The sequence below is a fragment of the Pecten maximus genome, unplaced genomic scaffold (assembly GCF_902652985.1).
Source record: "Pecten maximus unplaced genomic scaffold, xPecMax1.1, whole genome shotgun sequence".
NCBI classification, from domain to species: Eukaryota; Metazoa; Mollusca; class Bivalvia; order Pectinida; family Pectinidae; genus Pecten; species Pecten maximus.
The window spans coordinates 65,990-80,566 of NW_022982699.1; the positions used below are offsets into that span (position 1 = coordinate 65,990).

Sequence of the window (14,577 nt, forward strand, 5' to 3'; positions counted from 1 at the left end):
TACAGTGTAGTTACATGTATATGACACCAAAGGACGTATCAATTATGAATTATTATGATAGAGATGGTATTAAATTACTCAATATTATATGTCATTGTATATGACATTCTTTTGTCTATATCATTAAATATGTATCTTTAATTACTTTAAAAAGTAACTAGAATATTTCTCCTTAATAGGTGAGAATAAACACGAAAACTCATTAACTTCAAATTATGAAATAAAGTAAACAGATTTCAGGAAAACATGTTTGGTTTCTAAGATAAGTTTGGCTGCAATGATACACCAGATTATATGTATCACAATATACAAATTAATGTATATTACTACGACACTCGTGTGATGGTTCACATTGAATCGTTGTGAATAATTGTTTTCTTGATATGCTAAATTGTACTTTTTATACAGACAGTAATGTATACTAACTAGTTGAAACGCATGTATCTTGTAGGCCTGCAGATTTTATCGCATGAATTGTATTGAGATATTAAAGCGAGTTATGTGTATTGTTGCAGCCCTAAAGAATACCCATATGTTTGCAAACAAATGTTGTATGGTATAATTATCGGTTATCTTAGATGACCAATCATTTATTCTACACAAGGCAATACATTGCCAAGATATCCAAACACGTATTCCTTAAAACATTCTTGGCAAACAAATGGGAACTTCTGAATTTCCTGAAGAGATGAAATATTAATTAATCTTTCTTCACCAGTGCATTTGATATGGCACCAGTTCGGACATTTTTCACACCCCACCCATTCATTCGCACGACCACCCATTTTTCCACACATAAAACAAATACCATTGTCTTCCGAACTGGTGTCCATAAAAGGAATGTTTTCCTTCTCACTTCCTTCATAGTCACTCTCACTACTGTCTCTAGACCTCTTTTTTGTTCTCTTTCGCTCTTCCATTTTCTTGATCTTCTGATCAGCTCTTTCTTGCCTTTTTCTTTCCCTCTCTTCCTTCTTTCTCTGCCTCTCATTCTCTCTCTCTAATTTCTTCTTTTCTCTCTCCTCTTTTCGTACTATTTTTAGCTCCTCATTTTCAATTCTTTTCTTTTCTCGCTCCTCTAAGAGGGCAATAGCCTCTACACCTGATAAGGCTTTTGGAAGTTTTTCTCTAATATTATTGTTCCTTTTCACTTTCTTTTTTATTTCAGGAACTCTAAGGTGATCAAATGCAGACGAGACATTTGCTGCAGACACTTGGGTTTGAGGAGGTTGAAGGATAGCGACTGTAGGATAAAGGTTCATGGGACTCGGGTCACTGCATGTAAACACTTCTGAATTTTGGGAGTTAATGGACACAGACTCTATGGTGGGGACTGAGGAGATTTCCTTGAAATGATGGGTGGAAGTAGTAGATGAATTTTCTACGGAAGGAGCTGTTAAGTAAGCTGATGAGGTTTCCCTGGAAGGAGCAGCAGAGGTTTCCACGAAAGGAAGGGTCGGAGCAAATGATATTTCCCTGGAAGGATTGGAAGTAGGGGCAGATGGGGTTTCTCTGGAAGATTTGACAGGAGTAGATGAGGTTTCTCCGGAGGATTTGACGGGAGCAGATGAGATTTCCACGGAAGGATCAGTGGGAGCAGAAAAGGTAACTGTTTCCACTGACTGATTGGCTGGAACAATGGAGGCATCTCCGGAAGGATCCATGGTTGAGTTGGTCTCCTCCATGTCTTGTGTAGTTGCTTCTTCTCCGCTAAAACACTTTGAAGGAGCCAGCTTTGTTCTGTCAATACCATCACTTGATAAAGGGAAAAGGCCTGATTTCTGAAACCCCTTCCATGCATTAGCAAATGTTGCAACTTGGTACCAAGTACCCCGAAAGACTTCCGGAAACATTCTTTTGGTCAGGACTTCTCCTATGTGTTGCATTTGCCACTGTTTAACATGCTTTGTCCAAGCAGCCTTCATCGGCGAGAACAGCCCTACATCGCAAGCTTGTAGGATATGGGTGGCATTTGGCAAAAGACAGTACAACACAATTCCATTCTCCCTGCAGAATTTTGAAGCTGCCAGGGAAATGTGTGTAGAGTGGCCATCAACAATCAAAAGTATGGGTGAAGCTATGTTCGATTTAGAAACAAATTGTTTTAAATGTTTTAAAAATTCCACAAAACAATCAGTATCCATCCATCCATTTGGTGTGTGTGCAAAAATTGCCTCTGGGAATTTCGCAATACCAACGTCTCTGAAGCGTTCTCCTGGATACAGTATCATAGGTGGCATATAGTTGCCAACGGCATTCATACAGGCCATAACAGTAATTTGAGTTTTATCACTTACAACAACTTGGTAGATATGTTTCGAACCTACAGGGGCCAGGACTTTGTCGGACTTCACACACAGTGGAAATCCACTTTCATCCGCATTAAAAATCCGCCGAGGATCTTTGACTAAATCTTCATAATCTGGTACCTCCTGTGAAAGAAACTCATAAAGTTTTTTATACCAGTTTGTTATCATCCCTTCTGTAATCGCTGCCCTCTCATGTCCTAAAGACTGCGGAACCCTTGTTGTTATGGAGGGATTTCTTTTACGGAAAGCTGAATACCAGTCTTTTCCTGGCAGGTTATTGGGGAATGGATTGGGGCGTCCATCAATATCCATAATACGCTTAACTTCGAGGAGGAACTCTGTTTTGGTCAATGGATAGCCAATGTCATGCATAAGATCAATGTAATTGACCAGCACAGATTCTTCCTGTTTTGTTAGAACAGGAGATGGACCTGGAGGTGTGGGGTTTTCTGGTACACGGCCAGATAATTTATCATTTAAAGTTGTTCGTGGTACTTGATATACCCGCGAAGCTTGATTTTTTTGACATACTGCCACTGCGAACTACATTGATAGCTGCAGCCATATTTTCTGTCGAGTACTGTACCCGCTTTTTCTTTGCACCTATTTGTTTAGACATTTTCTGTAAATAATAAGAAAGGACATATTCTTGAGGTATTCAATATTCAATTTATTTAAATCTATTTTTCACCTGTCAGCACTTTCAACTAAATATGAATTACTACATTCTGTTACTATAATACTATTATTCAATTTTGTAAATAAATTTCTTGGTTCAGAATGTATTAATTGATTTCTTTTTATTCAATATATATATATATATATATGTATATTATAAGGAACTGATGTGCAGGAAAGTTTGTCATTTACAAAATGTCAATTTCAGCATAAATTGCTGCATTCAATGTACATCCGGCAATGCTATGGGCATGTCTAGTCACCAAAAGCCACTCCATGTTCCAATTAAAACTATTTTTGTAACATGGCATTTTAAAAAGTAACAGCTTTCTGGACATCATGACATATGGACCTCTCTTTAATTTGTAACCCATATACCAAATTCCAGTTTCCTGTGTCCTCATTGGTACATGTCATCCTTTAAAATAAACAATAACTTTGATTAAAAACATTGTGCTAATACTGATGCTATACAACAAAAAGGCACATGTTACTTGCAGACCTTCCAGAGTTATCACCCTTGGCTTTGTCCCAATTATAATCTGCATTTTAGCATATATATTGGTAGACTAGTCTTTTTGATAAATATACCAATGACATTAGCTGCTATAGAATAAATAGTAATATGTATATACCAAATGTATTCATGATAGTAAATCCCAGTTCGCATTCCATTATCTATATAAAAAAAGACTAGATCTAGACTATATGAAAGTGAAAGTAGGGCTCCAAAAATAGCAACATTTCCCCATGTCAGGAAAATGATGCGCGATAATGAATAATATCTTTAATTACAGAATTAATTCATAACATTAAAATCTGGTGGATTTATTATTAAGTCCATCGAGTTTTTACAAATATTTCCTATTTTTAGAAAACTGACGATAACTGCCTCCAGTGTACAAAATTGGGTCAGTTATCGACAGACACATTTGCGGCATTGAAGTAGCCCGGATGTACACGGAACGCTGGCAGACTTAGCAGACGCTCTAGAACTTGACAGAGAAAACGTATTTTCTGGCGTTTGTTTCAAGATTTGTGTGTTATAAGCCGAAAGGTATTTGACTTACCTTATCCAATCACGTAAGACAACCGGATATGCTTGGCGGCAAAATTATTAAAATATTAAAACTTCATTTTAAATTTGAATTGAAGGTTGTTCGGAGTGAATATTCGTCAGAGAGCTTCCGAATGATCGATGGTATTTTACGATGAAACCGTTAGCAACCGGACGGTACCATTTATTAAAATATTTAAAAAATAGGGAAAAAGTGACGATAACTGCCTCCTGACGATAATACCCTCCATTGCTCTAATATAAACAAAAACTTTATTTCATTCCATGCCAAATCATAGAGCTGTTCCTAAAGAATCTGAAAATATATACTTTATTCTAATTTTATTGTGAAGTTATTTCAGTATAAGCTTGTAAAACTACAGGGTATACAAACTTAAAAAATTATGAAACTGCCTGAGGAAATAACAACATACATTGTTTACATGTACTGAGGAGGGCTGTCATGGCAACGCTACTGACTGCATAGTATACTTATACATTGTTGCAATATGGCTCTGAGTGGTAAAGAGTTAACCTACCGTGCCACTCAATACGAATTGTTACATCCAAAACACAATAATTCGTGAAAATATCGCCGAATTCCTCGCTCAGAACGCCATTTCTCAAACTGCTCCCTGAGCCTGTCCAGATTCTTCATTTACATACGGGGTTCAAAGGTCATGCGATTATATGATCGTCAGTCGTCGGTTGTACTTTTGGGGGTCATCTCCGCATGCATTTTGTCCGGAAAATGCTTCGGCTCGCTGAACGATTTGTACGTTGTGATCTATGATCCATCATCAATTCATTTTCATTTCCCACGATGTTAGATTTAATGTTTGCTAGAAGTTCTTCGAGTTCAATCCAAATTTTATGAGTACATCTATCACTGTATGATTATCGAAATATTGAGTTCCTTCAGTCATTTTGTTTTAAACTCCTTTTTATTCAAATTTTCGAAACAGTATTACTTTCTTACTTGATTTCGGTGTTAATACACTCGATATCAGTTTGCCCCTTAGTGTCTACAATCAGGGGCGGACACAGGATTTTCAAATAGGGGGCGTGCGAAATTAAAGGGGGGGAGGGGGAGGGGGGGTCCGCGGGTACTCCCCTTGAAAAAATAGCAGGTAAATGCAAAATCCTGCATTCTAGTGTATTTCACGATAGATTCATACCTGGTGTGTTTTATAAAAACAAGTATATGAGAGATTTTTTAATGATTTTATATTATTATTTCGCTGATTGATACAGGAATTCGTTTTTTAAGATACCCTTACTTTGACAAGTTTAGGGGGGGGGGGGGGGGGGGGGGCTTTAAATCCGCCAGTGACAATGTCAAAGAATTTAACGCATTGTAAAAGGTATTCTTTGTAATACTCATTATCCATTTATTCCACTTTACATCGCTCGCATATATAAAATTTAAGTTATTGATGAATTACAAACGCTACTCTAATAATAATCAAGCTGGCTGAAGTGCTTACAGAATTATGAAACTGAATTAAAATGAGAAAGAAAAGAGAATACTTGAGGGGGAAGTAGTGGTTATTTTGTGTCAACGCCAGACTTTTATAGTATTTTAGGGCTAACGCCAGAATACCCAGAACAACCTCTTATTCGTATCGGTATTGTGTGTGGTATATACATTTTTAACTAGTCATGCTGGGGTCCCTTTTTTAAAAATTGAAGATTGGCATAGCCCTAAATAGATGGCAAATACAATAAAAAAATCAAAATATCAAACAACTATCAGCTATTACCCCATCAAAATTTTAACTTCGAAAAATTCCAACTGATACTACTTGTTCATGGTATACGTATAATGTCCCGGCCCTGTCTTGAATAAGTTATTGATCACCGTTATATGCAATCTTTTTGATTGAAAACGAAGTTCAACAACTACCGAAATGATGCAGTTGAAGAAAAGGAAAGGACGATATCATCACTGCATGGCATTAAAACATTTTATCTTATTAGTCCGTGATATCGCAAACGACGTCCGGTGCATGCACCTGTGAAATAAAGTATGCCGAGATGACCCAAAAAAGTGCACCTGGTGACAGTCGATTATATAATCGCATGACCTTTGAACCCCGTATGTAAATGAAGAATCTGGACAGGCTCAGGGAGCAGTTTGAGAAATGGCGTTCTGAGCGAGGAATTCGGCGATGTTTTCACGGATTATTGTGTTTTGGATGTAACAATTCGTATAATATTGAGTGGCAAGGTAGGTTAAAGATGAATGTTTTCTGATGACGGTCGCATGTAGTTTGCGCCGTGTCAGTTTGAATAAATGTGTTTTTTAGTCGATTGAAGTGAGATGGGGTGCCGTTTCGCTCGTGGCGGAGTTTCCGGCCTTCTGTATTACACAGTACACATACCACTGGTATCATTTTTTTTTTTTTATTTTTCTAATTTTCTATGCAAGCGCCTGTGATGTTACTTTCCACTGTGTAACCAAACTTGACACAATAAAAAAACTAGACTCTCACGGTTGATGCTGGGTTATACTCAATAATATGTAGACAAGTGCCTTATTTGATTAGCAGAGATCAAATTCTAGATATAACTGGTAATGTCTTTATCTTACATGAACCCTGTGGCCAAATATCAATTTTAGGAGAACTAGGTGTTCCTTATAGAACATTTAATGACATTAAATTTAACTGGAGAGAAACCTCAAGGATGTAATTTATTTATAAATTGCGCACATGTAGAGTAAGCACATTTGTCAGGGGTCCAGCAACAACTGATAGTTTGCAGGGATTTAGCTGTAGTTCACCTCCATAACTAAATATTACACCAAAAAAATAACACATTACACACTACAATACAAACAAAAAAACCCAAAAATGAAAAAAAAATGGACTTTTGTCCGGTGTCAGCACTTAACCCCCCACCCTGACTAAATTTGGGGAAGCCACTCCCATTATATATAATTAACCACTATAGACATTCTAAAACAATCTTAACTTCCTCCTTGAACTAAATATCTTGCCCGATCAGAGTTGACGCAGTAGCAAACTATACCCACCCAACCTATCTATAACCATGCAGTCGCCCATACCCTGTGTTGGTCATATCAACTCTAGCCGTAAGGACCAGAGCTCCTGCAACGGTTACACTAACCTATGTGCCAAAGAAAATCCACCCGAACAATTTAGGGGAGGGAGTGTCTTGGTTGAGTTTGCCTCTCAGTGTTGGTCATATCAACTCTAGCCACCGAAGGGACAACCCCAAACCGGTGACCTCCCAGCTAAGAAAAAAAATTTAGTGATCACTTACACAGAATACTACAAATACAGTGTCCCCATACATCAACTATTGAAAAATTCTTTCCCCCTCCCCCCTCCAGTATCCAGTTTATGTCTACCCCCCACTCCCCCCAAGCTAAACCTTCCTCAACTCTCTGATGGCCACGTGCTGTAGCTCATGAAAATACCTTCGCATCCCGGTTGGGTTCAGGTGAACCCCATCGACCAGCAACCGAGGAGACATGAGGCGCCTCCGGGCGACCCAACTCTGCCCACGGTCCCTGAGCTCTTGGGACATGGCACCCCATACTCCACCCCAGTCACTGTCCGGAACTTTCCACTCCTCCCCCCGTGAATCTATGTCGTTCCCCCCAATTTGTAAAATAACCACCCCTGGCCGAAATCCCTCCCCAATCATTGTGTCCACTAATCCAACTACATCCCATATCCTCCCCCCCGGACCTGCCATACATCCTTACCTCCACTCCCCTCAATCCCAAATTCTCCCTATAACGCCCATCCCTGTTAGTCTTCATCAACCCCCCAACTCGGTTGACAAAACTATGTCCCACAATGGCCACCTTGCCTGTTACCTGTCTATTCATGTTTAATTGTACCCACACACAAAAAAAAGAGAAATGAATTTGTACAATTCACCTCAATACATTACCATGCTCCTTACATTCAGATTATTGAAGTAGTACAACTATAATTACTGTCCATGGTATTACTGTTAATAAAGTCACTGGCACACCTCCTGGGGAAGGGAATGAATTCCAGGGGTCGACTCCAGTGTCCTCCAGGCCCCTGCCCATATTGCCTGCCCGTGCGAACAACTTCACTCAACCACCACATGTATTAGAATATCTGTACCTGTTATATTTTATAACGAAAGTTACTCCGGACATCTTCGGATAGACTTTCCAGTCACATACATATATAAAGCACGGCGCGGTTGGGGGTCACGGTCAACCAGGGGGCAAAGTTGACTACCCCAATGTCTTGTGTTCACATCCACCACCATACAGCTCAACCCTGGCGGCCGCACAAGGTATTTTGCAAAAGTTTGTATGCAATTCCTATGTGGTTATTTCACATGCACCATCAGTTGATCAAACGCCATGTGCTGTCTAAGGTCATGATCATGGTACCTCTGGAAGCTGAGTGTCTATGTCCGGGCAGGTCTACTGCATGCAGTCGTGTTGGAGCTCCATATGGTCACAGGGGTCTGGGTCCTCTTCCGTGGTTCCCTCCCCCAGGTCAGAGGGGGTGCCAGCAACACAGAATTTTACATGAAAGTAAATAACAAAAAATAACCTATTAGCTATATAATTATGACTAACATTCTCGTACCATAAATATCCTACACTACAGGGAGCGACAGTTATAATCTGGTCAGGTCATCCAATCTGTCCCCCACCCGCTACTAATGAGTGGCTTCCCCTTGGTAAACCCGTCGCCCATCCTTTCTGAACCCTCCATAAACATTCTCACCAATTATTTTTTTTTTTTTTTTTTTTAAACCAAAAATTATCCCTGCAAGCTCGATATTAAGAAATTACTTCCGAATTTATGACTTAAAAAAAAACTACCACTCTACTTTACAAAACGGAGACCGCAAATAAATATCACAAAAATAAACCGGTCCCGCCGGAGGTTCCAATTGTAACGCGCAGCACGTGTACCGCAGGGGTGCCACGCGTACGTCGGACTGCTACCAAGTTTTTGCCCAGGGTTCGACTGCCGCTTTCGCTTGCAGATTCCAAATACAAATGAATTATCCAGTAACAGACGATATTTAGAAGACTGGTGAGAAGGAAAATAGACTCGTCATATAAATTTCAACAATTTATTAACATGTGTAAAAATAACAAAGTACCAAAATAATACCCGTGAGGCACAGTGAGGAATTTACAATTGTATACGTCTAGCCTAAAACATATGCCAACCATCGTTTAATTACAACTAACCATATAAATGAAATAAATGTATTTTGCCCCGAGTCTCAAGCACGTGGCATGTCCGGTCAGAATACAACATTTGCTAACCACCCGTCTTTTCTCCCGTATCTACTAACGAGGTTTCCAACAACCATCCCTCGCCTTATTGGTATAGAAACAGCCCGAGAGGCGGAAATATTCTCTAGCCACTCTGCGAGTGCTCTCAAAATGGAATAATTCCTTCAAGCAACAACCTGACTTCCGACATGACACCGGCACACGAGACTCAAATTAAACAAAGTTCTATACATCAAAAATACATCAAAACACTACACGTGAAAATAAAAATACATGTACGATAGTGGCAAATAATATCCAGCAGACAAATTAATATGAAATTTAGGAAAGGATGGGCGACGGTTATCTAATTAATTTCACAGATTAAGGGTCAACACCACTTACTACCCTGCTGACACCCGGACGAAAAGTGATTGACCCCACAGCAGCACGGGTATCTTACGTAACCGGATGTTACAATTTTCCGGAATGAGTCCAAAAATAAACGAGCGGAACGCAACTGCGTTACATCTTTCTATATCGAGTATTTGAGTATCCGTCACATTTAAGTTTATCTTCATTTCAACAAATTTTATTGTTTTAAAAAAACAATTGGATTGAACATCAGGCTTAGCCTATTTTAAGTTATCTCCGTATTATAATAATATTAACAAAATAAAAACATCTGGTATTAATAGCATACAATGTAGAGTAATATATAGTATTACACACACACACACACTCGCACATGTTATACATGTATATGTACAGGGGAAAGAAATTCAAATACTCTATGTATATAAACAGTGGGTTTTCCATTACTATTATGATTAGAATTTATATATTTGTTTGATATTGCAATGTTATCTGCCTGGATGGGAGGCAGGTGCCTAGTCAAACCAAGAGTTTCCAACAAAAATGTCCATGAGGTGCTTACACCCAGTAGTCATCCACTCATGGCTGAATACACACCTGCCCCCCAACCCAGGCAGACACTATGCACGTATATGTGTTTTTAACTTTTTCTTTCCAGCTTAGAATAATTACTGTAATTATAAACTCAGAGTATTAAATGGTTTAGTATTACTCATCCAAAATAGGGTCACCTACACAGATTCTTGCGCAAAACTGCACAGACATGAACAAATTTTTTAAGATGTTCATAATAATAAAAAAATAAATATCTCATCAACTATATACAAGGATAAATGACAAATAAAGTTTTACTAGGATCTTAATTTGATAAAAAATTTGATCAAAAATATACATGTACTAATGAACCACTAATTCCTAAGCTACACTGGTTTAGGCTGACCTTTACCCTTAGGACCAACTAATAGACATATAATAGACTTCCAGTACTAAAGACTTGAATCAGACCCCGACTTTTGACTTAATGACTAATGTAATAGTCTATTTGTGTTTTTAATATATCTAATTACATTATCAAAGATATGAGTGTTTATATCATCACTGTAACTGTCAGAGCCATTTAGGAGTATGTCAATCTGAAAATTTATTAGAGTATCTCTATGCACAATATAGTTAGGGCATAAAAAGAAAAAATGATATGAAGTTTCAAGTCCAAATCCACAACTACAAACAGGCGATTCTATCAGGTGGTCTTTATAAAGATCATAATTTAATTGGCTTGCTACATTTCTCAATTGACACAAAAGTATATTTTCATTTCTATTTCCTTTATATTTAAAGATTGAGGAAGTAGTATTTCTTATATCATTACCCGCTGATATCAAGTTTCGAAATTCTCGTACCATGGAGGGAAAAAAACTATGAAAATAATTTTCAGAGTGACATAGTGGTGGGTTGAAAGCCCTGATGGTTCTTAAAGGCTAGTTCTGTTCATCAATATTATTTTTAAAAACGTTTACAATCTCAGTAAGATAGGAAGGTGTATCATTGTGTATTATTTTGTACATCAGCAGATATTTATGTTTCTTCCGTCTGGACTCCAATGTTTCCCATCTTAGCTCATTATACAATTTTTCATGTGAGGTTCCCCTACGTAGGCCAGTTATAATACGAGCAGCTTCAATTTGAATAGATTCTAATAAATTTTCACATTGCTGAGAGCAATTATCCCAGATCACATCAGCATAATCAAGTATAGGCCTAATAAAAGCAGTAAAAATAGTAGTAAGTGAACTTCTATCAATTTTATATTTAAGATATTTCAAAATATTAAGACGTTTACAGGCTTTTTGATAGATATTGTGAATATGATTATTCCATGTACCATCAGCTGAAAATAAAACACCAAGGTGACTATGTGAGTCATTATTTTCTATTGCTGTGTCAGCAAAAATTAGTGGTAAGTGTGTAGTATTTCTTTTTCTGGTAAATAAAACTGATTTAGTTTTTGAGGGGTTAAATATAACATCCCATTGTTTTGCCCAAATATTGATAGTTTGTAGATCTTCATTTAGTAAGTCAGTAGCAATAATTTTATTATGATTATCAATAATGGCAAATAATGATGTATCATCTGCAAACAGTTTTATAGAATTATTAACATCATTAGTTATGTCATTTATATAAATAAGAAATAACAGAGGACCCAGTACTGAACCCTGAGGAACCCCTGCATTGACAGTACGGAAAGAAGAGTAATGTCCTTCAGTAATGACTCTTTGTTTTCTATCCTTTAGATAATTCTGAAACCATTCCAATAATTTCACTGTAATTCCACATTTTTTTAGTTTATACAATAGCCCCTCATGCCAAACTCTATCAAATGCTTTGCTTATATCACAAAATATAAATTGTAACTCATTTCCTATATCTAAATTACTAGTGATAGTATGATAAATAGACAACAGTTGATTTACAGTAGAATCTTTTGGTGTAAAGCCAGATTGATGATTTGAAATGATATTACCTGGTATGTTGTTTGACAAAATTGTACAAATATTTAAATATTATCTTTTCGCATAGTTTACTAAAGCAATTGGTAATTGATATTGGTCTATAATTAGTTGGTTCATTTCGGGTGCCATTACCCTTATAAATTGCATTAACATTTGCCATTTTCCAGTTATCTGGTATTTCCCCAGTCTGTAAGGTTTTATTAATAAGTAATTGTAAAGGTAGGATAATACTTGACTTGATATTGTTCACAACCTTTGGTGTAATTCCATCTGGACCAGATGGTTTATTTACATTTAACAAAGTTACTTGATCTTCCACATCCTGTTCAGATACATATATATTATCAAGTATAAAAGGTGTGTGATTTTCATCATTACTGGAAGTATCAAGATTTTGCAGATTTTCAGAAGAGTTTGCGATAGAAGTAAAATAATTATTAAGTATCTCAGCTTTCTCAGTTGGATGATGTACTGTTCTGTGGTTATGTGTAAGTGGTGGTATTTGAGATTGTTTATTGTTAATTCCAGTGACTGACCTAGCAATTTTCCACCATTTATTGGGAGGTATTGACTTATTAGATAAAGAAGTTTGTAAGTGCTTAAAATAGTCATTTTTTGCATTACGAACCAGATCAATAACATAATTTCTTGATTGTTTATACTCAAGCCAGTGTTGTGGGTTATCGGTGTTTTTAGCTTTTTTATGTTTTCTATTCCTACGTCTCATTTCTAGCCTTATAGTGTTTGTCATCCAGGGTTTATCTCGTGGCCTTATTAGTACTGTTTTATGTGGTATGTAATTATCAACTAGTTCTGCTATAACATCAACAAGATATTGATTAAAATCATGAACATTCAAGTTATTGTCTAGTAAGTGCCAGTCAATATCATTTATTATGTTATTAATAGATTCATAGTCGGCTTCATCATAACGCCAGATAGTTTTATTATAACATGTATATTTAGTAGTAGTATATGATATTTGGAAGAATATTGGGGAATGGTCACTACAAAAAGGTGTGTCAACAGTTATACTTTTAATTAAATTGCAGTTGTTTGTTAAAACTACATCAATGGCTGTTGATGTATTTTCAGTAATTCTAGTAGGTTGGGTATTCATACAATTCAAATTAAATTTTGCCAATAGTCGAGCAAAGTGAGATGTGGGTTGCATTGTAAGTGTGTCAACATTAATGTCACCAGTAATTATAATATCTAAGTTAGTGTGGCGACTGTAATAGTAGATTATTGTAAGCCACCCATTTAATTGTATGTACAAAGGGAGGTAAGTCAGACTGTGAAATATTGGTTATATTTCGATTCGAACTCGCCGTCTCAGCACCGGAAGTTGGAAGTCGGAATAAAACGAAAACACTGACAATCTGTTGTCCTCCTCTTTTCAGGTAAATATGCAAGTTTATCATGTTTCCAATGTTTTAGAATGATTGTTTCATGTGCATAAACGATTCCACTATACAAGTGAATATGTAGATTAGTACGAATACTGATGAAAGTGGAAATACTACGATTTTGCTGATGTGTGAAGCCAGATCACTGACGTCATCAGCGTTAGGCTCTCGCAGTTTAGAGTAAATGCTTGTATTTTCTAGACTTTATATACGAATATTTGAATGCGATATTAGAATATGGTTGTCATAAAACAATTGGTTACTTTATATTTTATATGCAAAGTATTTTAGACAAGTTTAGTGTTGGAAATAGCATGACAGGTCACGTGATTTTGGTGAGACGGTTCTGGCGGGAAAGCAGACTTGCGTGATCCCAGAATCCCTTGCGTAATAATGACCTTCATGATGTTTACTTCCGTTCCATTTAGAGATGTCCCATTTGATTGCGATTACTGATGCTGTGATTTATATGTAATGATTTTAGAAATTAATATTTGTATTTGAAGTTATGAATCATTACCAACGACAAGTCTGTTAATTAAGAAGTCGGACATATATTATAGTCAATATATAATTAATTTTCCATTAATTATAGATCATCAATAGATGTGATATACTCACATTCCATACATTTATTGGTAACTAGTCTAGTCATCAATTAGTGCTTTTATCTTGTGTTGTAATTGGTTATGGATCAATTATGATTGTTCAAAGTTATAAAGTAAGTTTGTTAATTGAATTAAGCCCTAGTCACAAGCCATAATATAAGTAATTTGTTTATTGAAAATAGGTACCTTAGACACAAGCCAGAGTTTTATATTATATTGTACAAGTGATTACATGTATAAACATGTTAGTACATTATAATTATTTGTATCGGTCTCAGTACCGGAAGTTGGAAGTCGGAATAAAACGAAAACACTGACAATCTGTTGTCCTCCTCTTTTCAGATCTTCCGATACATTTCCCCGACCGCCCGATC

The 14,577-nt window shown here is 36.8% G+C and overlaps 1 protein-coding gene across 1 annotated transcript; it reads right to left on the reverse strand.

Annotated features, from left to right (window-relative positions):
- Positions 1-590: 590 nt before the first annotated feature.
- LOC117320803 lies at positions 591-3,011 on the reverse strand. The gene is given in 2 exon segments (XM_033875293.1): positions 591-2,825; positions 2,827-3,011. Coding segments are annotated over 2 exon segments (2,337 nt in total). The 5' UTR covers positions 2,929-3,011.
- Between the last annotated feature and the right edge of the window lie 11,566 nt (positions 3,012-14,577).